General features: G+C 48.6%; 10 protein-coding genes across 10 annotated transcripts; 2 read left to right on the top strand and 8 right to left on the bottom strand.

Moving 5' to 3' along the window:
• Nucleotides 1-508: 508 nt before the first annotated feature.
• On the bottom strand, nucleotides 509-1,564 carry zrfA (high-affinity Zn(2+) transporter ZRT1; the record flags this gene model as incomplete). Its single annotated transcript, XM_040960301.2, has 1 exon — nucleotides 509-1,564. The coding sequence occupies one exon, from the start codon at nucleotides 1,562-1,564 to the stop codon at nucleotides 509-511; it is 1,056 nt and encodes a 351-aa protein (XP_040809232.2).
• A 1,647-nt stretch (nucleotides 1,565-3,211) lies between these two features.
• Nucleotides 3,212-5,535, bottom strand: N7455_008853 (putative bZIP transcription factor). Its single transcript, XM_040960340.2, has 2 exons — nucleotides 4,592-5,535; nucleotides 3,212-4,537 (listed from the first exon to the last, which is right to left on the bottom strand). The coding sequence occupies exons 1-2, from the start codon at nucleotides 5,368-5,370 to the stop codon at nucleotides 3,412-3,414; spliced, it is 1,905 nt and encodes a 634-aa protein (XP_040809260.2). The 5' UTR covers nucleotides 5,371-5,535; the 3' UTR covers nucleotides 3,212-3,411.
• A 3,949-nt stretch (nucleotides 5,536-9,484) lies between these two features.
• N7455_008852 (CCCH zinc finger protein) lies at nucleotides 9,485-11,038 on the bottom strand (the record flags this gene model as incomplete). Its single annotated transcript, XM_040960344.1, has 5 exons — nucleotides 9,485-10,056; nucleotides 10,134-10,186; nucleotides 10,236-10,347; nucleotides 10,397-10,945; nucleotides 10,993-11,038. 5 exons carry the CDS (start codon nucleotides 11,036-11,038, stop codon nucleotides 9,485-9,487), a joined length of 1,332 nt encoding a protein of 443 aa, XP_040809250.1.
• An 896-nt stretch (nucleotides 11,039-11,934) lies between these two features.
• Nucleotides 11,935-13,437, bottom strand: N7455_008851 (transcription factor IIF subunit TFG2). The gene is made up of 4 exons (XM_040960324.2): nucleotides 13,067-13,437; nucleotides 12,736-13,003; nucleotides 12,490-12,686; nucleotides 11,935-12,431 (listed from the first exon to the last, which is right to left on the bottom strand). The coding sequence occupies exons 1-4, from the start codon at nucleotides 13,322-13,324 to the stop codon at nucleotides 12,060-12,062; spliced, it is 1,095 nt and encodes a 364-aa protein (XP_040809226.1). The 5' UTR covers nucleotides 13,325-13,437; the 3' UTR covers nucleotides 11,935-12,059.
• Nucleotides 13,438-13,938: 501 nt separating this feature from the next.
• On the bottom strand, nucleotides 13,939-14,632 carry N7455_008850 (uncharacterized protein). The gene is made up of 2 exons (XM_065605991.1): nucleotides 14,237-14,632; nucleotides 13,939-14,187 (listed from the first exon to the last, which is right to left on the bottom strand). Exons 1-2 carry the CDS (start codon nucleotides 14,587-14,589, stop codon nucleotides 13,971-13,973), a joined length of 570 nt encoding a protein of 189 aa, XP_065460940.1. The 5' UTR covers nucleotides 14,590-14,632; the 3' UTR covers nucleotides 13,939-13,970.
• A 209-nt stretch (nucleotides 14,633-14,841) lies between these two features.
• On the bottom strand, nucleotides 14,842-15,099 carry N7455_008849 (uncharacterized protein; the record flags this gene model as incomplete). The annotated part of the gene is made up of 2 exons (XM_040960291.2): nucleotides 14,842-14,991; nucleotides 15,019-15,099. The coding sequence occupies 2 exons, from the start codon at nucleotides 15,097-15,099 to the stop codon at nucleotides 14,842-14,844; spliced, it is 231 nt and encodes a 76-aa protein (XP_040809233.2).
• A 309-nt stretch (nucleotides 15,100-15,408) lies between these two features.
• N7455_008848 (uncharacterized protein) lies at nucleotides 15,409-15,867 on the bottom strand (the record flags this gene model as incomplete). The annotated part of the gene is made up of 1 exon (XM_040960310.2): nucleotides 15,409-15,867. The coding sequence occupies one exon, from the start codon at nucleotides 15,865-15,867 to the stop codon at nucleotides 15,409-15,411; it is 459 nt and encodes a 152-aa protein (XP_040809229.2).
• Nucleotides 15,868-16,601: 734 nt separating this feature from the next.
• Nucleotides 16,602-18,345, top strand: N7455_008847 (PCI domain-containing protein). The gene is made up of 2 exons (XM_040960350.2): nucleotides 16,602-18,002; nucleotides 18,062-18,345. Exons 1-2 carry the CDS (start codon nucleotides 16,764-16,766, stop codon nucleotides 18,089-18,091), a joined length of 1,269 nt encoding a protein of 422 aa, XP_040809257.1. The 5' UTR covers nucleotides 16,602-16,763; the 3' UTR covers nucleotides 18,092-18,345.
• A 513-nt stretch (nucleotides 18,346-18,858) lies between these two features.
• On the bottom strand, nucleotides 18,859-20,017 carry N7455_008846 (uncharacterized protein; the record flags this gene model as incomplete). Its single annotated transcript, XM_040960295.2, has 3 exons — nucleotides 18,859-19,641; nucleotides 19,696-19,766; nucleotides 19,831-20,017. The coding sequence occupies 3 exons, from the start codon at nucleotides 20,015-20,017 to the stop codon at nucleotides 18,859-18,861; spliced, it is 1,041 nt and encodes a 346-aa protein (XP_040809245.2).
• A 1,460-nt stretch (nucleotides 20,018-21,477) lies between these two features.
• Nucleotides 21,478-23,244, top strand: N7455_008845 (aldehyde dehydrogenase; the record flags this gene model as incomplete). Its single annotated transcript, XM_040960322.2, has 4 exons — nucleotides 21,478-21,938; nucleotides 22,066-22,459; nucleotides 22,560-23,005; nucleotides 23,100-23,244. The coding sequence occupies 4 exons, from the start codon at nucleotides 21,478-21,480 to the stop codon at nucleotides 23,242-23,244; spliced, it is 1,446 nt and encodes a 481-aa protein (XP_040809217.2).
• Nucleotides 23,245-23,470: the final 226 nt, after the last annotated feature.

The following is a 23,470-nucleotide window of genomic DNA, read 5'->3' as shown; positions in this document are numbered from 1 at the left end:
TTTAGCTCACCAATTCAAGAAGAGGTTCCAGCCGCTGAAGTTGCGGCAAAATTGATGCTGTTGTTAGCGTATGCAAGTAATCTCAAATTCCTAATATCACGGTGGAACGATAAAACTTAGTAACACAACGGCGACATCAAGTGGTAAAAAGCCAATGCTTGCCAACCAGTCCACACTCGCCATAACAGTCTAGTGCAATACATATATGTGAAATCAATTCCGAGAGATTATGAAGCTACCTAGGTAAACAGTAGTCCCTATGGTTCTAGATTTTGCTTTTACAGTTGGCATTAACATAGATGTTTATTTTACGTGTGAAAAGAAAGGAAAAAGGAAAACATATCACAAAACCAGCCCACCTTGGGTATCATTTGTCTCGAAACTCAATTATACTACCAATTATAACCAATCTATATTCAATATCACAGTTCACAGTTCACCATCTTACAATTCAAAGATCTGTCACCAAAGACACACACCATCTTCAGATCTCCAACTCAATTTTAGTTCAAGCCCACTTTCCAAGCAGAGCCATGATACCAGCACCAAGAATCATAGTCACCACCATAAAGGTCAAGCGCTTGTTGTCCTGGGTGCGGTGAGGGTCAAACAGGAAATCCCGAGCAAGTAACTCAACGAGACCAGTGTACACCAAGATTCCAGCGGAGATGGAGTCCAGCACACCGGAGACAACATTGGCAGTGAAAGAACCAGGGTTGTAAGTCGTGCGCAGACCAAGACCAATAGCAATGGAAATCGGGGTAGTGAGGCCATAAGCGGAGCACAAGAACCAAGGCAACCAGCTTCCCTTCTTGAATGGGATACTGGACATACGGGCTCCAATACCAAGTCCCTCGAAGGACTGGTGGAAGACGAGAACAGGGTAGAGGGTAGCGAACTCATCACCAGCGACACCAAGGTTAAGGCCAATAATGACGGAGTGGAAGATAACACCGAACTCCAAAATCAGAAGCGCAGCAAGCTGCTGCTTAACCGAGCGCTCGATTGCCAACTCACTAGTCTGCGACTCAACCTCCTTGACTTGCTTGTCATCTGCGTGGCGAGCCGAAGCACGCGAGTCAACACGGCGCACTTCACCTCCAGTCGACATCATGGGCTCTGGGTCTGCGCGACAGACACCGTACTTGAGTTCGACCCAGCGCTCGGCACCGAAGTCCATGAGGAACACGCCCATCAGGGAGGCCAATACAATTGCCGGACACCATGAGTAGTCTGCCCAGTGGCCTGTCATGCCGACACATGTGTTGGGACCGATTTCGCCATATGCGGGATCGAGAAGGTGGATGAAGGCTGTTGCGATAATTACACCGGCACCGAAGTACTTGGCGAAGAGGTAGACGTAGATTGGGATGCGCAGGCGTGGTGCGCGTTGGGCTAACACGGGGAAGAAGGTTGCTGCGGAAGAGACGATCATGATCACGAAGATGGCGGACACGCGCGCGCCTAGTTGGCCATTGTATTCGTTGCCCTCGGAATTGATGTAGCAGACAATATCAGTTGGGTCGGCTGTGTCCAGGTCGACATTATGAGGATCGAAAGACATCTTGGCGGGTTATTTTGATAGATCTTGCTCCGAGGTTGGAAGGGAGAAGCCCAAATAAAAGCTCGAAGAAGAAGGAAATTAAACACGACGATCTTATCCTACGAATATCACAGGAATTGTCTGACTGTTTTATATCTGAGAAAAAAACTCTTAGGCTTCTTCGGGACCTCCGTGGTAGTGAGGACCTTGGGAGGTTGCGGTCCCCGTTATGTTAGTTTAGTAGTTAGCCTGTATTTGTCCATGACCGGTTAGGTTATTGGCTAGGGTATTCGAATCAACTTGGAACTTCTGAGACCGTTACAGTATCTAATTAATGTTCGGAATTCCTGATCTACGTGATGTGCTGCTATTGTACTACTATTGTGCAAGGAACTTAGGGTTTTCCCTGCCCCTTGACGGGATATCAAATGCCCAGACGGGATCAACCATCAGCCCTACACACGTTTTTACAGAACCAAGGCTCGGATAATTCCTTGTCAAAGCTTGGAGCGAAGTAAGCATTTGACGCGAGTCTTGTCAGTGGGCCAAATGTCGTGGTGGTGATTGGGTGTTAGTGTCATGATTTTCCCCCAAGGTCCCTGAACACAGATTGCGCGTGGGTCAAACCCCGGCATCCCAGTCTTTTTTTGCGAGGAGATATTACTCGAAATGGCAATTGCTGCGTAGTGGCTTGAACTCAGATATCATTCCATGGTCGCATGGGTACATTTGGAGACATGAATACTGCGTAGTGTGTAATATATCACGATGGTGGGCGGACGTCTCCCATTTGCAGGGATACTTTTGTCGGCAAACGCGGAAAGGATGAACTGAGTCGGCAAAAGTCGACCCAATAATGGATCAAATAAAAGAAATTACATCGCAAGAGTAGTTCATATCACCTAATGAGACATCACATTGTCCTCTCTTCATCACGGCGTTGTAGCCGCCCATTTGTGGGTTCAGCACAAAATCACTCAGGCTAAGACAACCTTGCGAGTCATGTGCGGAGTCTAGACTTGAACTTCCAGGAACTAAAGGCTTAGGACCGAAAGAAAACAGTTGAAACATGAAAAGAGCAAGTTCGTCCAGCCCGAAGGCACGAGACCATCCCATCCCATTTCCATCCCCGGTGTCTGAGACTATCCCAGCCCAAATCGTTAAATAAAGTAACATAAAACATAGATCATAAAACAAGTCATAATAAGCACAGTTGAATGGAATCGCCACATGCAAGGTTTCTTCATAACTCGTTTCGTTTCTCGTGCCAAGATCTCATCCCAGCTTGCAGAGAGGATCCCCAGTCTGTACACATAAACACATAATTCAGGTTCACACCCTGTCGTTCGTATAATATAGTTCTCCTCCCATCAGTCAAAACAAGAAACAGAAACACGCTCCGAAGCCAATCGCTAAAATCATCACATCGCTAAACAAAAGCCCCCTGTGCCCGAGTGAACCTGACCCTGGGACTGAACTCAAAACAAAACACATTGAAAAAGATACACAAACAAGAGAAGAATAAAAAAATGTTGCGTGATCTATCGTTGCACGCTAGTATTTCAAGGGCCATTGCTAGCCCGTATTTTTTCCAAGAAGAAAAAGAAGAGAAAAGGGCTAGATCAAGCAAAAGTCCCAAGCAGGACGTTGCAAGAAATGCAAGAAAGGTAGAAGAAAAAGGTGCCAAATCAAACAACAATCCCAAGGAGGAAGTCGCAGAGAGGCGAGAAAAGTAGAAGAGAAAAGGGCTAGATCAAGCAACAATCCCAAGGAGGACATCGCAAGAAATGCAAGAAAGGTAGAAGAAAAGAATCAAGAAGAAATACGGTAGTGTCGAAAATCGCATGCCTAATCCCGAAAGGAAAACCTCAAGGGTGGAAAATACCTTCCTCCTTGACAGGAGTATCATAACCATGACCCTGCACCATACGGCGGAAGTCCCGAACAACCTTTTCAGGCACTCGGTCCCACATCAATGATCTGGAATACACATCAGAAGACAAAGCGGAATGCATACGACTCTGCTGCGCGGCGGTATCCCGCATCGCAGCGAACGCCTGCTGCAGAGTAGATGGCTGCTGTGGCTTGAAGTCCCCGCCATCTGCCTCGAATGTAGTCAAGGAGTTATACTGGTCAGCGTTCATTGAGAACACCTGTTCACGTTCCTGCTCCTCTGTCGGCATGACGAGCGTGTTATGCATCTGGTCTAGATTCGAGGGCACGGATTGCACAGAGCTCATCTGCGCCATTTCCATACCGCTGATGGTTGCCGGTGCAGGACCGGTTGCTGTCGCGTGATTGATGGAGTGGGGGTGGGTGAGCTCGTGACCAGGTGACGAGGCTAGCACGGCTTTCAGCACGTTGGCTGACTCGGCCCGGTACTCTTCGGAGAGTTGGGGCAGCGAGCGGCCCGGTAGAGAGGTACTCTTCGAGGCGAAGAAGGCACCGACAAGCAGGAACATGTAGAAGGCGTTCCAGCTGATCGGCAGGTCTGATCCGTTGCTGGATTTCTCCGGGACCTTAACCTGCTGGCTAACCTGAGGACGGGGAGCTTGAACATATTCCGGTTGCAAGGGAGGTCCAGTGACCATTGAGAAGTCGTCCCATGAGGGGTTTTCCATGGTGGGGTTCTCAAAGCCGGTGAAGTCGCCAGGCAGGTTTTCTTGAGCGGGTTTGACACCGCGCTCCAGCTGCTTGATGATCTCATCCTGCATGCTGTTCCTCTTCAACAGATTGGCGGTCTCCCGCGTGTGTCTGAGGGTAGCCTCATCTTTCTCCATGTCCTGGCGTTGGATGTGCTCGGTCAACTGCCTATTGTAGGCAGTCAACTGGTGATTCTCATACTCCAGGGTTTTCATAGCCCGTTGCATGTTCTGGTTATTTTCCTCCAGTTGCGCGATCTTTGCAGCCTGTTGCGCGACAATCTCATCCTTTTGCTTGAGCTTTTCTATATTACCCTCGGCTTCCTTCTTCTTGCGCTGACGAGATTGCAGGCTATTAAAATAAGGTTAGCATTCAATCCAACTCGACGTATGAATCTCCACTTACGCTGCATCCCGATTCCGCAGCAGGCGTTTGTTTGCCTTGAGTTCCTTTTTCTTCTCCTCATCCGTGCACTCCCGGATAGCCTCGTCGATATTGGCCAAGCTCAGTTCGGGGGAGATTTCAATTCGGGAATTTCTCTTCCGAATCCCATCTCCCCGCCTCAACGGTAAGGCAATGCGATAATTCGGGCTCTTCCTCGAGTGCATTTCTGCTTCAGCGAGGTCCATCGGCGCCGGCATCCAACCCTGGCTTGATTGCGGTGACATGGCGACACTGCCAGGAGTCGCAAATGCCATACCTCCACGGTACGACATGGGGTTCATGGGCATAGCGCCGACGGGTCCAACCGCACCACCAGAGAAAGGAGTGATGGCACTCTGATCTCCATTGGTAGGATACTGATCATAGCCCACGGTCGGGGTACATGAGCCTGAATCGGTGCGCGGCATGGGCCACGATCCCTGCGGGTAGGAAACCGACTGCGGGCCGTCGACGGGCATGAATGAGGCACCCGTTGAGCTCAGCATAGCGTGTCCGATCTGCGAATGCGAATTTGACTGCGACTGGCTGGAGCTGGTATTTGAGTAGTTTGACCAGACGGAATCCCGATGTGAGTAGGCATCTGGGGCATCGTAAGAGGCGCGGCGGTTGTCGGGATGGTCTTCGGAATTTGGGTCCAGGATCTTATCGTCCAACACGCTCATCTCGTCGTCTTCTGGTGTCACGTCTAACGTCGATGGTGATTGTTGGTAGAATTCAGACTGGAAATATTGTGCCATCATGAAGAGGCGGTGTGTGTGTGTGTGTGTGTGTAAAAGAGAGGGGTGGGGCGGGGGAAAGAAGATGATTTATAGAGAAATTGGTTATAGAAAGAATAAATCACCAAAGAGGGAAATGAGTAGGTAGAAAGTATAGAAATGAATATGAAGATGACGATATAAATTGTGAAGAGGGGGGAAATATGCTGTGATCTAGTTCCGGGGGGGAGCAGACTATGTATGTGCAGGCGCAGTGCTCGTGCGGTTGACATTGTACCCACAGGTACCGAGTACCGATGTAGGTGATGGAGAATAGCCTGTCGATCAAGTACCCAGTACTCATCCAGCGGTCTGCGCGGGAGTGCAAGAGTGGCCCCCGGGACAGCGTCTCCGTTATTGGCTGCATTGTTTTGCTTGGGCAGACCTGCATCTGTTGATGTTTGATTATTTTGGTTGGTATTTTGGTTATTTCGGCTTGAATTTTCTATTTGGGTTTTTATTTTATTTTTGATTTTATTGGAAGTTTTCTTTTTCTCTGTTTTAGTTTTGTTTTTAGTATCCAGTCTCGATGGTAATGCTGGCAGTTATTTACTTGTTTATAGGTACGGGGTAATTACTGGCTATGTAACATTAGTATAGAACATGTACACTAATGTTCTATACACCTTTACCCTTTTTCCCTCCTGTATAATGTACTCCGTAAACCCGAAGCCATCACCAAAAAAAATCTCAAGTGGGGGAAAATCAGACGCTGTGCTTATCGATAAACGATAGCCTATCGATCGATCCTCGTTCCGCCGGGTTGAGACAATCCCTGTCGTGGGGATTATATGGTCTGTGCTATACCTTATTCACGGCGCTTAGGTAGAATACTATTTGCTACTTAGAACTTGACCTGCACGTCTACTTAAAGCGAGTGTTTTTAAGTATTTTTCTGTACCTTTCATGTACTAAACTCATCACCCGTGAATGGTCAGATGTCCAGTCTAGATGTCATCCTCCTTTCTATCCGCCGCTAACAGCCAATCATTCCCGAGTCAGTGTGACGATCCCTTTGGGCTCCGATCCATGGCGGCTTGATATTTTGTTTTTTTCTCTTTGTTTCCTTCCTTAATTTGGGACTCGTTATTATTCCCTTCCTCCGTATGGTTTTGGATACTTTTTCTATAGAATGAATCTCTGGTACGGGCTCGGCCCGCGGATCCACTGTTGGGCCGACCATGGATGAAAAAAAAGAAGTTAAAAAAAAAAAGCAAAGCACAGATGCCATACACTGATCACTCGTCCCATCCAGATGACGACCTCACCCCTCCAAAATCAAAATCCCTATATGGAACTACCCTGGATGGTAAGGCTCCGCCTAGAGCGAGAGCTTGGGTCGAACATCCCACCCGCCTGATCTTGTTCATCTTGCCGTGATCTACTTGCAGCTCTCTCTGCAGCTCCCATATGGCTGCAGCAGCCATCTTTCCAATTCTTACAGGCTCACAGACCACATTTAATTAGTGATCGACTATGCGGAGTGCAGGGGACGTGATGCCATCATATTTGACGGGTGCCTTCCGACTTGTATCAGCGCTGCGGGGTGAACAACCCCCCAATCTATTACCTCAATATACGGGAATTTCCAAATTATACCAGGATTAAACTTGGGCTATTCTTTTCTTTATTTTTCTCCTTTTCTTCCATAGTTCAATCACCCCCATGTCGAGCCTTGCCGCCCAAAGCGCAGACCCGGTTCATGTTCCTGTCAGTTCGTCTCGACAATTCCCCGGGGGCACAAACCCCCTCGGCGGCAGCGGCTGAGTCTGTTCGCAGTCTATACATAGTACATGGCACGGATCCTGTGATAATGATAGGCCTATCACCTAGGCGGCAAGTCCGCGGGTGGGCAAGTTAGCCCGGATAACATCTGGCGGTGAAAAAGCCGAGTCTGTCCAATGGAGATCCAGTCTGCCATCGGTCACCCCGTTCACGGGTTCATTGCTACATTAGTCATAGACAGACAATTCCAAGGTTATTCTGAGTGCAAGGTACCCGATGGCATTTTTTTTGTTTCTGCTTGCTAATTACACTACTATAACATAAATTACAGCAATCTAAGGAGCTGAGACCAGTATCATAGTAGTTCTGTTATGTACACACCAATATATTCAGCACAGTATACCTTCCGCAATACGAGACTAATATTTTCGCCCTTCCTGCGGTGAAGCTGAAACCACTGTTTTGACATATGACTCAGAATGAAACTGGTGATCTACCTTCTTTGCACAAGCTAGAAGGCCATGGCAGGTCCACCGCTCCACTTCCATTCTAATATTCATGTAGCCAATGGTCCACTTCTTGCAAAGCTCCATACACCTTCAATACACCGTACGCTGTATGCGCCCAAGGGTCTCTAAAACATATCCCCGGCACAGGCTAGGCTAAGCCGCGTATGATCTCAAAGCCTCACTTTCAACCTGTACCTGCCTGATATGCCGTGCACCGGGTACGTTGGGCACATCATATGGGGGTAACCCAGTGCGTAGGATTGGATGCGACTAGGCCACTAGATACTCACTAATGGGCTCCTGTTATGCTCCACATGCCGGATTGGGGATTCGTTGACGTTTTTCGTTTCTATAGTCTACCTATCGGGGAATCCCTCTTTTTCTCGGACCCATCGGGGAAGAACACTTGATCTCTATGCCGAGGATCTTTGTTCACCGTTTCAATGACTCATTTTCTGTAGCAGGGCGAGAGATGGATAAGAGGATTTGGGAGTTTCTGTCGCTTGCAGCGGTTATGGCTATCTAACACGTCGTCGAAATGAGTTGACCACAGGTGGACCAACGACCTACGATGATCGCAATATTGGGACAATGAAGCTATTATTCAGTATCTCAGACAGACTGAGTCACTGTCTCGTTCTATTGTTGCTCTCGTCCGAGAGGTTGTATTTCTCTCCTGCTATTCTCGTCTGAAGGATTCACATTCTTTTGTCCGATGACGTTCGTTGTCTTGGTTTGAGTAGACTATCTGTCCTGCACTAAAGCCCAACAGACGATTCCGACGTAGTACAATGATTAATCCCATGATACAAGAAGACGAAGAGCTAAAACCAACACAAGATGGTGTTGATAGGCAAGGACCGATGTGTGGCTTGACTTAGCCGCCAACGCTTTCAAGTGCTGGTGATACACATACTTCGCAGGATTGTCAAGAGCCCAGGATTATTCCAACTAAAGACCACCAACAATATATCACTTGATTCCTAAGTAGTTATGTACTATTCATGCTGGCTAGACCTAGCCTCTGTTGCGCGTTTACACAAGGAAGTGCTTGACTTCATTCGGTATCACTCTCTCGACTTGCCCAATAGAAGCAGCATTGTTGATCACGATGCTACATATTTGTAAATATTTTAAACTTGAACCCGACTATTGTCTATAGCTCTACTCCTTACTCTCAGCTTTGATATTTGAGGTCCGAACTCGAATCATTGCTGCCTATATCACCGGGTGCTATCTGATATACCCCTCCACGTCTATACTTGGCAATCTCAGGGCGCTAATATAGCAGCCACACAGCCAAAATATGTATACACTACAATTATTAACAAGTAAACGAAAACATTCTAGGCCCTGGCTATGTCTTGCTCAATTTACTCCCACCATTGCCTCTATGGCCTCAGCAGGTTCCACGGGCTGGGGTCATCCTTGTAGGTCTCGGAAGGATATCCTGGAGTGTGGATTTCAATATTGCGCTCCCTACAACACGAGTCCGTTTATCTTTCAAACATCATGCAATAGTGAGGCTTATACATTCCTCCATGGTTACACAACTTCATACTTCATGCCACCAGTCAGCAGGACATGGACCCTGCAGTTTTTTCTATCACTATCACATGGCTCGGCACTGGTTGGTTGCCGAAGTATATCCAACATGTCGACATGTGCAACTGTGATCAACAAATGCAGAATTTTGAAGGAACTAGGCACACGCGCAGGAAAAGTTTTCAAATGTTCAATTTCTTTTGTTTTTTTCAATTCCTTTTCAACTGAATGCTATCGACATCTTTTCGGGGTATGGGCAAAGCAAACGAAAAGCAAGAATGACAACTATCCAATCGACTACAAATGGCAGGATTTAGGGTTTAGAAGCGGATAAAGTCTTGCTGCTGCGACATCTCGCCGCTATCCACGCCTTCGATCAGTTCTTCGGGGGTATCATCGAATGCATCCGAGTCAACGTCGTCCGAATCAATCGCGTCATAGTTCTCTTCCTCGCTAGACGGGTCAGAGTCATCCTCACCCAAGTCAGCTTTACTAGCAGCAGCCGCGGCAGCCTTGCGGATCTGGCCCGCGCGGTCGACGTGCGGCAGCTGGCAGCGCTTCTTGTTGCAGGTGCCAGTGTTGGCATAGTCCGGGCACTCGTGGACGTGCTTCTCTTCGCACGCGTCGCCCTTCTCGCAGTATCCTAGTGTTGCAAAGGCGCGGCAGACGGGGGCACCGGGTGTCACGCGGACGTGGGCGTAGCGACATTCCGGGTTGGCGCAACGTCCCCTAAGGAAATGCATACAGGTAGGGGAGCGGTGGGGCGATGGCTCATGGGATAGATCACAGCTACTACCTGCGGCACATTGGCCTGTCTGGAGGAAGTCCTTGCACATAGCGACCTTACTGGGGTCGTGGACGAATTGGCAAGTTGGGCCTTTGTAGCATGTGCCTGGAAAAACAGAGTTAGTTTCTGGACATACTGATAGTGTGGAACATGGCAGTATGGCCCGTCGGAAAACAAAGTACCGGTTGTTGTAAATCTTTTGCAAAGCTCATTGCGTTTCTTAACGGTGTGGTTCCTAGGGCAAGGTCAGTATAAAGGTAGCTATCGCTAAAACAAAAACTTACTTCTTCATAGCCACAGCACCGAGACGGTGCAGGTTTCCGTTTTTGCTTCGCACAAAGGACACATCGGCCACTGTGACGCGCTTGGGGGTATTGTTGGCAGTACTGGGGTCATCTATGAAGGGTAAGCAAATTCGAGGTGAAGAGAGAAGAAAAATACGTACTCGAAATACGAATCAGTTTGCTTCCGCCGTTTGCAACCCTGAAAGCGACATCATTGACAAGAATCTGATGGCCAGCTGCAGGATTTGCAGTGGTGGAGACCATCGCATTGGCACCTGGACCCTGTGCATATCGAAGTACTTTCGCCTTTTCGTACTCGGTTTTTTTCTGTTCTCTAAGCTTGCGCGTTCGTTCCATATCCTTTGTTCTGTCCTGTGTTTTCCGATCGTAGACGGCAGGGTTGATCAGCTGCATGTGGCGATCGTGCTTTACAACCCAACCATTGCCAGTCGAAGATGGTGTCGGAACCGCTGCACTCTCATTGCCACTTATCGGACCGGGGGAGGAGTTTGCACTAGGATTTGAGCCGGCGCCCGCGGTGTTCAAAACAAGCGTACGGTGCCGGTGAGGAGCAGCTGCTCCTCGACGTCCTCGGCCGCGTCCCCGGTAGTATGGGGCCCATCCTGGGTGAGAAGGGGTATGGCGAGACACGTATTGAGACTGGTGATTAGCCGGTTGGGTTTCTTGGGTCTTGTGGCGGTTGATTTGGCCTTTTCAGGTTAGCTTTGTGTCGATAGTGAGCTGATATTGAGCGCACCTGCAAGCTGGCCGATCTTGGCCAGGAGATCGTCGTTTTCGCTCATGGTGACTATCTGAAGCTAAATAGGGTAAGTGGATAGCAGATACAGAGATCTGAGTCTTTTTCAGATTAAGATCAAAAGCTGGGGGGGGGTATTTTAGAAGAAGTTCTGAGCCGGTGATGCGGAGGAAGCAGCAAAGACGCGCGCATTTAGCGCTGGTGTGATCCGAGATGTGTGTTTGCATTGTTTGCATATTATCATGCCTTAGGCATTCAGACTAAGAGGCGAAGAGGTCTGTGCTCAGGTCGATGAGGACGTCACCAACTATCCGGCTAAACAGTACGGAGTAAGCTGAGACAGAAAAACGCCTCTTGGGGGCCTGTGCAGCTATCTGGGGTCAAAGAAACCTCGCTTCAGCATTCGTGCCTAAGACTAGCTTCAATAGAAAGCAGGCCCACTCCCAACTTAACAATCACCAGCGAAGTACTCCGCACCTCACGTATAAGTGCATAAAAAGAGCTTCAAGATTGAAAAGAGGGCACTGTTATCTAATTTACCCATAAATTTGTTAATATATACTCCCTGCCTACACCAGAAATGGCCAAACAATGTATAAATGAAATTCTTACTGAAAATATTCCCCATGGAAGCAGGCACACTACCGCTATGGTTCACAAAATGTGGGCATACTGCCTTATCACATGCCCATCAAACCATTTAAAGCTTACACCCAATCCAGTCAATAAAGGGCATTTCCAGACCGACAATATTGGGCTCACGAATGGTTGGATCGAGGTGCTTAAGACAATTCTCAACAAGAAATGTCTACAATTTTGATGAAACCAGCGTCCAATTAGGCTAAGTATGCTCAAAGGTGGTCATTGTGAATCCTACGGAGATATGAGTTTCGAATATACCAATCGAAGGGACTATTGCTTAGGACCAAGTCCAACATTGTATGTAATTCATTTGTTCATTCCATTTTATGACTATTTTCCGATTTGAACCCGGCCTTTCCTTGAAAGCCTTAACGCCAGGACCCTGCTTATGCAACATATCGAAGCCGTTATTTGTCTGTATTTGTTTAGACGTCCTCAAATTTAACGTCGTCCTGATCCATTCCAGAAGCTGGATCATCCTCTGACTCGAAAGGATCGTCGGCTCCCGGTGGCAACTCTGCCTTTGCATTGTCCATCGCATTCGAGTACTGACTGTGGGTTGCCTCGGGCTTCAGTTCCCAAGTCATAGCGAAGTCACCAGCCTTGACGAGGTGCGCAACCATCTCCAAAGTCTGTTTGAGATAGGCCTCTGGCTGTGCCAATCGGGCCTTGAGTGTCTTAAAGGGCCAGTATTTGAATTCGCGGAAGCACTGGAAGATAAGATCCAGAAGCTCGTTTTGTGGCATACGGGTGGACTTGTTCTCTTGGGATTTTCCTTTGGTAGGTCGTGTGGCTTGCTGCAGGCGAAGTGAGTAATCTAGCCTCAAACATAAACAGAAATGCAAGATAACATACCACAAATTGTCCCCTTTCGGTGGGAAGAGCATGGCGGGCCTGGATGATCTTCCCGGGAATCTTATCAATAAAGACAGTTTCCTTCCGAGGCTTCAGAGCTTCCAGCGCTCGCTTCTCGGAGATCCGTCGGAACTCTTCATTCTCCACGGGAAGGCAATTGAATTCTTCACTGACCGCGCCGGCGAGGGCAGTGTGTTCTAGGAATTGTGAGCAAATGCAACTCTCTATGTCTGCAATGGGACATACTTGGTATCGTCTTTCGCACATAAGGCTCCCATCTTTTGCCCTGTTCCCGCCGCTTCGCTTCACGTTTCTGAGCTTCGTATAGAACGGAGCGCGTTTCGCCAAATGTAGCCATGCGGTTCTCGACGCCGGGGATATCCTTCTCGGTAAAGAGGTACGTATTGTTTGTGAGGTGTGATCCGGTGCCGGATGGGTCGACCGTTTGCCGCTGGAGTGTGTAGTCCTTGGGAATCTCCCGATTATCTGGGCGATCATGTATGCGCAAACTGACCTGAGAAACGGACGGATGTCAGAATCTGCCAGACATATTGCATGCGCATGTCTTTCCACTTACCCTCTTGATATCGTTCGGTGTCCCCTCCACTCTCATGGTACCAAGCTCAATCTCTTCGTCATCGTCCAGGTGGGCCCAGTGCTCCCACAGCGACCGAGGCAGACGGGAGAGCCACACGTTCTGACCTGCTTGCGTGAAGTCCAGGTCTCCAGCATCTTCGTAGAGATCTTCTTCGTCTATGTCTCCAAGGACGATATCCTTGCTGTCAGGATCTTGCTTGAAGTACGGGCGATCCGGGTCTTGCTTGACCTGCGCCATATTGGGTGCGGGATAGCTCGAGGACGGTCAAATTTCAGAGGAAATGATGTTGTAGTGAATGCGACTGTCGAAGGAGCACTGAATTTATCGGGAGAGAAAGTGGTGGATGGAGTGAAAAGCGCGTTTGAGTGATAAAGTCCGCGCCACCCAAGTCTGGAGCTATTCACTCAACCCGATACGGTAGGCGGTGAGAGCCAGCTCTCGTCGCATGTATGACGACGTGCTTTTCGACTCTTCACACAGTAATATTAGGTGTGTAGCTTAATTTATACGCTCAACTATAATCAGATCCCAAATGGGGCTCTGGGGCATAACTAACTTTCTAGGTAGTATTTGTTTACCTGGGCATTCAACTGAGCGAAACCTGCAAACCTTCTCAACTCATCCTCCAGTAACCTTCATCTATACCAGTGTCATATCAATCACCATACTTGACTACTATCCTGCTACTAACATCATTCCTTTGCCAGCTTTGAGTGGTATGTTATATGTTGCTATCTTCATATACCAATATCACCTACCAGTTCACCGTTCCCTCAGGTTGGACCACGAATCCCAACTCCCCCGAATACATGGATATTTTCTGATCGCAGTGTTATAGGTAGAAAGATTGTCATGTAACCATCATCCTCAATCAAGTATCAAATCAGTAGTCTACGGTGCAGTGGGACCCACCAACATCAGCAAATGGGTCGAAGTTAGCTGGCAATCCTCCCCACATGCGTACCAACTCTTCACAATTGGCACACAGCCTTCGTACAGCCTTCCAAGCCCATCCCGAAACACCATCTTCATAATGGCTGTGCAGCACACCTTTCCTATGCACAGCTATTCCATACACAGCATCCGGGTTGGTATTTCCCCTATCTGGTTAGCTTTGGTACTATACGGATCCCGGGGTAGTAAACTCACTTCAGCATATGCAGTAGAGAATATACCTCAGCGCAGTTTCCGAACCAAATCCCCTTGCTGGAGGCAGGGCAATCGATCATGGTATACCCCTTCGATACCATCTCCGCATCATTAATCAAAGAGAACCTTGTTTCTTTGACTGCCTGCGTCCATGAGGCGTTTGCTTGCTTGTACCGTCCAAGGGATGCTCCCAGGAAGAACCGACCTCTGTCTTCTCCCTCTGCTATCCACGTGCAATTGAACATGGTGGGACATGGTAGAGAATCCCCAAGCACTTTACACCACCGCCCGTACATCGCCACGAGCGGGAGGTAGAAAGTGCGCGAATTTGCACCAGTCGGCGCATTACCCATCGATGAAAGAAGCAAGCCTAATATATCACAGAGTCCCCGGAAGGGGGAAGGGGACTCCGTCATGCATAAAATCATTTTAAGGCAACTTTTATCCTTTTCGGGATCGATGGGTCCCAGCCGGGGCTGAACACATGATCCATTGAGAGACCTTGCTCAAGGTCGGGTGAGGCAAACAGGCTACCTTCTGCCGGGCTGTGTGAACGAAAGCAAAATTCAGTCAGAAGTGATAGGCATATGGTGTAAGCTTGGTCCCTACCGTAGCATCTCAATTTGAGCCACCATGGCTCTGAGAGCTGGAATTTGGTGGTCTTGGATATCATAGAGATATCCATACGTGACAACGTGGCGGAGAAATTTCATTATCTGAAGTCTGGATCGGCAATTATTCTGCGCATGGGTTTCCTGGGGAAGTGATATTAGTCTACTCACGGAATCCGCATTCCAGGCGTAGGCCTGTCTCAGGTCGAGAATGTCATTGTAGCCCTTCAAAACTTCGTTGTATTCAGCCATGTCGTAGGATCAGAGCAATGATCAACTTGATAGATTTTGAGAGTTAGAGTTCTTGTAACATGGTTCGAGAGTCGTGTATTGACGCGATTGTTGACAAGTTGAAGTTCGTGGTTCATTGTTTGCCAATGTGGCTCACCTTGGAATTTGCCTGCAGCACATGTACCAGTCTATACGTAATTTACGTATTTTACATATATATTTCAATACCCGATCTATGTCTACTGTCTAACTAACTACATCCACCTTCATAGTGGTGTTCAAATTGCCTTCTCGATATCCAGTTGTTGGACCGATCGCCATTAGTGCTGTCTATCTAGTCTTGACTTGCCAAATAACCTCCATGATACCAGCCCAACTCATCTGTATCCTTTCCAGGACCTCGGTTGGGTCCGGACGTTGGGGTTTAGAGAGTAGAACTTCGAGGTGATCTGGGTGCTGGCAAGAGGTGATCATAGCTTCGGACACTGAAATACTTGGATTGCGATCAAACAGCGAGCGCAGAATTGCCGGAATATCGGTTTCAAAATAGTCAGAAGTGCGTACCAGGAGGACTACGTTGGATGTGGGTAAGACTCGAGGCTCTTTTTCAAGCATGGCTTGGACCAGGCTCCCATCACACACAGGGTTAGAAGCGAGTGTTTCGAATACATCTGGGGTATCTTGGCAGCAATATTGATGTTGGAGTAAGATTTCGAGTATCTCAGGGCTTTGCACGGACTCCAGAATGTCGAGAGTAATTTCCACGTCTCCAGCGCGCTCAGTTAGCATATTAAAAAAACTCTGTTGAGTCCCCCATCCGTGTGGATGCAACCACATTGGCTATTGCGTCTTGAGTCACACGAAGACTTTTATCGTATCTGTAAAAAGTCTCCAAAATTCCCTTATTCATGGAGAGCAATGGCAATTTCAATGCAAATGCAACATCCGTGGCACTGACTTTTAGACCATCACAATACTTCAGAACAAAATTTAAGATTTCCCGAGTCTCTCCACCAGTGTGGAAGTAGTATCCACGAGAAAGAATTGACGTTATTGTATTCCTCTCCTCAGAACAATTGGCTTTAGGATCAGCCCCGTGGTCAAAGAATCTGAAGTGTTTTGACGGCTTTGTGCCGACAAGCGTAAAGCGAAGCTGTTCCGAATTTGTCAGGATTCATAATTATCGTAATCATCACAATCAGAATCCTTCTCGACTCGAGGAACTAAATAGAGTATGATGAATCTGATCAAGGTTCCACCGGAACAGCATACCATTATGTCTATCCAGTCATGAAGGCGCCCCTACGCATATGATTACTTATATGGGAGTATAAATTGTCCGAATGGATGTGTTGGGTAAAATAATATGCAGGATGTATTTTATGTACGAGAATTGGAGAGCTATAAGTGGTCAAGAAGTACCTAGGTAAAGACATCAATAGTAAACCACCTCGATCACAAGGCCCGAGGCACCCGAGAACAGTCCATTTCTAGCTCTATATAGTCCCGGCTATATGATCTTCGTAAGACCTATTTTATCTATGTTATGACTAAATTAAATTAACTCCGTTCTCTTGCTTCCGTCTGTATACATCCAAGCCAGCTCTTATCGATAACAGTCGTCCCCACCACTCCGCGTCTAACAGCAACTCTCTTTACCACCTCTCCTTCACTCAACCACCACCATGGCCTCCCAAAAGATGACAAACGCCCTATCGGGCATCGAAACGAACCCACACCAACCAACAAAGCTACAGCAATACACCGATCTCCTCAATGAGATGGTAACAACCTCCACCGGCCACGAACTCGCCCAAGACCTAGTCTACTACCTCGACTCAATCCTCAGCGAAGAAGTGAGCATCGTCGCAGCCCGCCCCCTCCTCGACATCTTCATCACAGTCCTCCAATCCCTCACCCCGGAAACAAAAATAAAAGTCGGCCAGCACGCCATCACCCTCCTCCACACGCGCTCCGCCTCCGTCGAAGAACAAGACTCGCAGATCCGCGAGATCCTCGCAGACGCCTACGAATCCCAGGAAGAATACACGGCCGCCGCCCGCGCCCTACAGGGCATCCATATCGACAGCTCGCAGCGTCTGGTCTCAGATGCCGCCAAGGCCCGCCTGTGGATCCGTATCGTGCGCTACTACCTCGAAGACGACGACACGACCAACGCCGAAGCCTTTCTCAACCGCATCAAGAACCTCCCCTCCAAAATAGAAGACCACGATGCAAAGCTCTACTTCCAGCTCTCCCAGGCCCGCATCCTCGATGCCCGTCGCCGCTTCCTCGACGCCGCCCAGGAATACTTTAACGTGAGTCTCGCGCCGGGCGTCGACGAAGGAGACCGTCTGACAGCGCTATCTGCTGCAATCCGATGTGCCGTACTTGCACCTGCTGGCCCGCAGCGTTCTCGCTCCCTCGCCCGTCTGTACAAAGACGACCGCACGCCTTCCGTTGAGGAATTCGGTATCCTGGAGAAGATGTTCCTGGACAGACTCCTGACAGCCGATGAAGTCGCCGCGTTCGCAAAGAAACTTGCGCCGCACCAGCTCGCTGTTACGGCAGACGGTACGACCGTTCTCGATAAGGCGGTTATCGAGCACAATCTCGTTGCGGCGAGCAAGCTGTATGAGAATATCCATGTCGATGACCTGGGCTCGATTCTTGGATTGCAGTCTTCGGGTGATGTGTCTGCTGGCGAGAAAGCGGAGGCTTATGCGGCGCGCATGGTTGAGCAGGGACGGCTGCGTGGTCGGATTGATCAAATTGATGGGGTTATTTCGTTTGATGCTGAAACCCTTGGTGGATCCTCGGCGGGTGCTTCTAATGGGACGAAGCTGAGACAGTGGGATCTTGGTGTGCAGGATCTTGCGGAGGATGTAGAGCGTGTTGCTACTAGTATCTCTGATCAGTTCCCGGTATGTGCTGGCGTTTGTTCTGTCTGAGGTTGCTTTTCTTGCTAATATATTGATTTTAGGAATTCGCTACGAGCCAGATGGTGCATTGAATGGTCAACTATGTCTCGTCTGTGTGTCCATCTGATGAAAGATAAAGATCTACGAATTCATGCCATCTGCCTACTCTTGCATATCGTTTTAGCCAGCCCGAGAAATGAAAGACAAGCTCCATTTGCTGATATGTCTCGCCTCTGTACCTTCGCGAGCTATACTTAATTATAAATGCTGTCGTTAAAAAGTAAGATCCATGGCTTCATAGTCTCTCGACTAACGCACTTCTGAATGTTTTCGAGTAATAGATACAATAATAGTTAGCCGCTTATGCGGCCTTTCCAGTCTTCTTGGTTGTCTTTTTAGATACATGCGAAGGGGGAAAAGGGGTAGTTCCTTTGTGCAAGAGACTTTTCTATGTATAACCTTTTGAAATAGATACAACAATCCGAGTAGACACGAACTTAAGTTATATACAGCCTAAGAGGACCAAAGCTAGCGGACATGAAATGTATATAAAATACGAAACACGCAAGATATAGTATGAAGTGTATAGTCTGTATTGTGTACGTAGACAAATCATATTCTAATCGTCGGTGAAGCCGAGATATCAAGATCAAGAATGACAGCTGGTAAAGCTGGTAAGGGTAATCGAGTGCAAGAAACGCCGTGGCAAGTCGTATACAAAGGTGAAGGAAAAAACATAGAAAATAGAGTGAATAAATGGGGTCATTGGTGTTCCCTCCGTGGGAATATAAATTGACCCAAGAACAAAAAATAAAAGATATCATCACATCGTATCGGCATAAATCAACAGCACACCACCTCAATGGTTCAGCTTAGTAGTGGAGTTATTTCCTGGGAGGATGGAAATATCCGTCTGGACATTAATAGTCCGCGAATGGAGATCATCACCAAGGTATCCGGGCGACTCGCTCTCGACCTGGGCATTGTACATCTTAACATACTCCAGATCCGGCGAGCGGGGGCTAGACTTCGACAAGAACAAAGAGTTCGTGTGATCAGTGTTGATATAGGCAGGACCCGTTCCATTGCGGGAGCTCTTTAGCTTAAGCGCCGGGAACAAACCCCGGATAATCGGCAAATTAGAGCAGATCAGGCCAACGGCAGGCTCGATATGCGTCCATAGAGTCGCCTGGTAGACGGTGAAAGTTGGGTCCGTCGGACTGATCCAGAAGAGCACGACGATGCGGTAGATGCTTGCGAAGCAAACGAACGCGCCGAGAGCAAACACCCCGTTTAGCGCGAGCTTGTCTTGCCATGCACGGTGGAGGTTCCAGATCATTGGGATGGGCAGGATGAGGATGACGAAGTCCATGAGTACATTGAAGGCTTGGTTGACGATGATGAATTCCTGCGCATCGAAACATGTTCCTTCGACGCTGTGGTCCCAGTATGCGCGTAGGGGTCGACATTGTCCTGCACAAGCTAAGAAGATCCCTGTGCCCCAAGCGGCGATTAGGCAGTTTAGGCCGAAGGTGACCTTTTGGAATATCGGGGTTGCGAAGAGACGGCGGTAGAAGCAGATGATGGAGATCTTGATACAGGGGCAGAGTACGAAGTAGGTGAATTGGTTTGCGAGGAAGATCTGGGTGGTGTTAGGTTGGTGTTGTTGGATATTGGATTATTGCTGTATGCATACCTTCCAGTAGTTCGTGAGGGTTTCGGGAGATAGATCCGCGATATGAGCTCCATTGCCTCCAATTGTACACCCTGGCGATAGATGTTAGTATTGAATGGAATTACAATCTGGTCCACGGGCGGGGTAATCACATACAGAGAATCAACTCGACCAGCATGGCAACGAGGAGCACCATGGATACCATGCTCAGATAATCATCGATGCCGAATCCGACTCTCCTCCGAATACGAGCGACGACTCGCAGTACCACTGAGATCAGACACAGACTGACCAAGACCGAAATGATCTCAATCATCTGCCATCCCTTCTTGCTTGGCGCCATTGCACTGCTCGACAAACCAATAGTAAAAGAGTGTAGGGTTCAACCGAAACAATGGCAAGGTATGTGTGTATCGATAAAAAAAAAAGAAAGGAATGAATGGGAAACACACAATCCTAGGGCATTCACTGATATAAAAGTTGTACCACGCGAATATCCAGATCTGTCCAACGTGCCGGTGCCCTAGTCCAGCTCAAAATTCCATATCCCACTATTTTATCCACTCACACGCAACCCCTAGCGGCCGATCGTTGTCCCGATGGAGATCTAGGTTTACGTGGAATGTACGCCGACCTATCTATCCACGTGGATGACGATGGGATCTACTGCCCTCACGTGTGCTGGAGATTTTAGTGAGATTCATAGCTGCCCCCTCATTCTAGTCTGGATTCCTGGTTATTGTGTTGCTCAACAAAACAATGGCATACAAAGTGTAGTTCATCCTTGTTGCAATGACAAATGCTTTCTTTGCAGAATAGGCCAGTGGATCCCAAGTGGGGGCTGGTAACAGCCACAACGGGAAGGACATCCCTACGATCGCCATCCAATACCACCTCGGCAGCTGAGAACGAGGACTGAGTCATGCAAGCTTTGCACAATCACCTAGTTAGTACTTGAACTATTGATTTTAGACTATCCATACTCTACATACTGCATAAACACTCCATACATTCTCCCAAGGTTGTGAATTACAATATACATACCTAGGTAGGTATACTTAACCTCCAGAAGGGAGAAGCTACCCGCAGCTACGGACGCCACGAGGACCTCACCCATGGTTCCTCTCGGGTCTTAAACCTGACATGTAGATCCCAATAGCGTCGAAAATCCGCGCTATTAAATTGTTAGGCAGAGTTTAACCAGAGCAAACTACTGCGAACACATCCAGATACAGAAGTTGGAGGGGAAATACCATGCAAACCATACGGAGTTCAGACAACCACATGGGCAGAGATAACCAGTTAAAGTGCCCCTCTTCCAAGCCCAATTGCCCTCAGTGGACCCCGGGCTATTATTTATTGAACACAGTCTTCAGTTACCTCATACCTTTGTCGATCACTGGACCCCCCCTGAAACTGCCGATTTTGTGTACATTTACCGAAAATAGGTACATTGGGAAAAATGAATCTTCATTGGTTCGCAGATAAAAAATCCATCACTAAACTGTGGAAAGCATAATCAAATAGTCGTCGCATAGCGTGGAATAGTTGCCATCGGGCAACCAATGCGGGCAACCAACGTGGTGCCTGGCAGAGATCATCCGAATTCTGGTCAATTGTTGGAATGGTGGAGCCGAGATGGAATGCAATGTGAAAGAGTGAAAGTGTGAAAGAATAAAATATTCCGAGGTTTATCCCAAGACTCGATAGGATTCTCTGTTTTCCCCTCACCCATTCTATACCCCATCCCTCTACTCCGTACCTCTCCTCCGTACCTCTACCCTCCTCTATCTATCCCCCACCATGACAATCCAAACCACCGACGTTACAGTCCCCCTCCTAATAAACGGCCACGAAGAAACAACCCCCAAAACCTTCCCCGTAACAAGTCCCTACACTAACACAACCATCTGGACCGCCTCCGCCGCAACACCCCAAGATGCAATCCGCGCCGTCGAAGCTGCCGACGCCGCCTTCCCCTCATGGTCGCAGACAAAACCAACCGTGAGACGCGATATCCTCTTCAAAGCTGCTGATATCCTCGAGGCGAGCCTCGAGGCCAATGCCGAGTACATGCGTCAAGAAATGGGCGCGGACGTCGGTGCCTCTGCGGGGTTCGTTGTCCCGCTTGCAGTGCGCATGTTGCGTGAGGTTGCGAGCCGTACTACATCCATCTGCGGAAGTGTACCTGTCGTTGAGACGGAGGGGCAGAGTGCGATGGTTTTCAAGGAGGCGATGGGTGTTATTCTAGGCATTGTGCCGTGGTGAGTACCTTCGGCTCTGATTTGTGTTTTCGTGGTTGCGGGGAACTTTATTTTCTACCCATGGACCTGAAGTCAGGATAGGTGTATAAAATAGTATTAACCGCAATGCTAACTATTACTTCTACAGGAACGCTCCCTACGTCTTCGGTATCCGCTCCGCAGCCTGTGCCCTCGCAGCTGGAAACACAACAGTCCTCAAATCCTCCGAACTAACACCCCGCTGCTACTGGGCCATCGGCCGCGCCTTCGAAGATGCTGGCCTCCCCGCTGGCTGTCTGAATATCATACACTGTGCCCCGCAGGATGCCCCCGAGGTCGTCAATGCCATGATCGAGCACGAAGCCGTGCGCAAAATCAATTTCACCGGTAGCACAGCTGTTGGTCGGAAGATTGCACGCGCCTGCGGTCAGAACCTCAAGCCCTGTCTTATGGAGCTAGGCGGGAAGAATAGCTCGATTGTGTGTCAGGATGCCGATTTGCAGACTGCCGTGCAGGGAGTATTAGCGGGGGCATTTTTGAATGTGAGTTTGAACACCACTGCGCATGTCGCACGTCGCATATCTATATCCCATATCCACCTTCCCCTAGTCAATAGCTAACCCTATTTTCTTTTCGTGTTAGTCCGGCCAGATCTGCATGGCAACCGACCGAATCCTCGTCCACACCTCCATCCTCCCATCCTTCACAGAAGCCTTACAAAAGGCCCTTGCAGCTGGTGCAGCAGCCTCAGCCCTACCCCCAACACTCGTCAACACAGCCTCCAAAACCCGCGTCGAAGCCCTCATCGCCAACGCCGTCTCCGCAGGCGCACACTTCATCTCTGGGTCTGCGGATAGCGTCCCCACAGACTCGGGGGTACGTATGGCGCCCGCCGTTCTAGGCGGGGTGAAGGAAGACATGGCGCTGTGGCAGGAAGAGTCTTTCGCATCCGTTGCGGCGTGTATGCCCTTCGACAGCGAGGACGAGGCGATCCGTCTTGCGAATGGGAGTGGGTATGGACTTTCGGCGTCTGTTTTCACGGAGGATCTGCGGAGGGGCTTGGCGATGGCTAGACGTATTCAATCTGGGTATGTTTTTCAGATGTTCCAGACCGAGATTCCGTTTTGGTTTTGGTTGGGTGGATTACGTGGAGTTGTGGATCTTTTGCTGACTTTCTTGCAGGGCGGTTCATATTAATAGTATGACGATCCATGATGAGCCGGCTCTTCCTCATGGCGGTGTGAAGAATAGTGGTTGGGGGAGGTTTAATACTGATGAGGGATTGAATGAGTTTTTGGTTACGAAGAGTGTGACCTGGATGGATTAATTTTTTTAAGGGGGGGGGGATTATCGGTGTTTTGGTTGGGTTCTTAAATTGTAGTTGCTGTTAAGATGCACATCAGCGGTGTAGGTTTTCTTACCTGCTCCCCAGGGCCTACACCATATAATTAAAACGTATGTATACCATAGGTATACCATATCCATCAATTATTTCCATTTTCATGCCTTTAGCCCACTTGTCTCGTTCAAGAAACCCGTTCGACGGTGCTTCT

Source organism: Penicillium solitum (genome assembly GCF_028829755.1).
Source record: "Penicillium solitum strain IBT 25940 chromosome Unknown utg000005l_segment0_segment0, whole genome shotgun sequence".
NCBI lineage: Eukaryota > Fungi > Ascomycota > Eurotiomycetes > Eurotiales > Aspergillaceae > Penicillium > Penicillium solitum.
The sequence above is the reverse complement of the archived record's forward strand: the minus strand, read 5'-3'. Positions and strand labels throughout refer to the sequence as shown.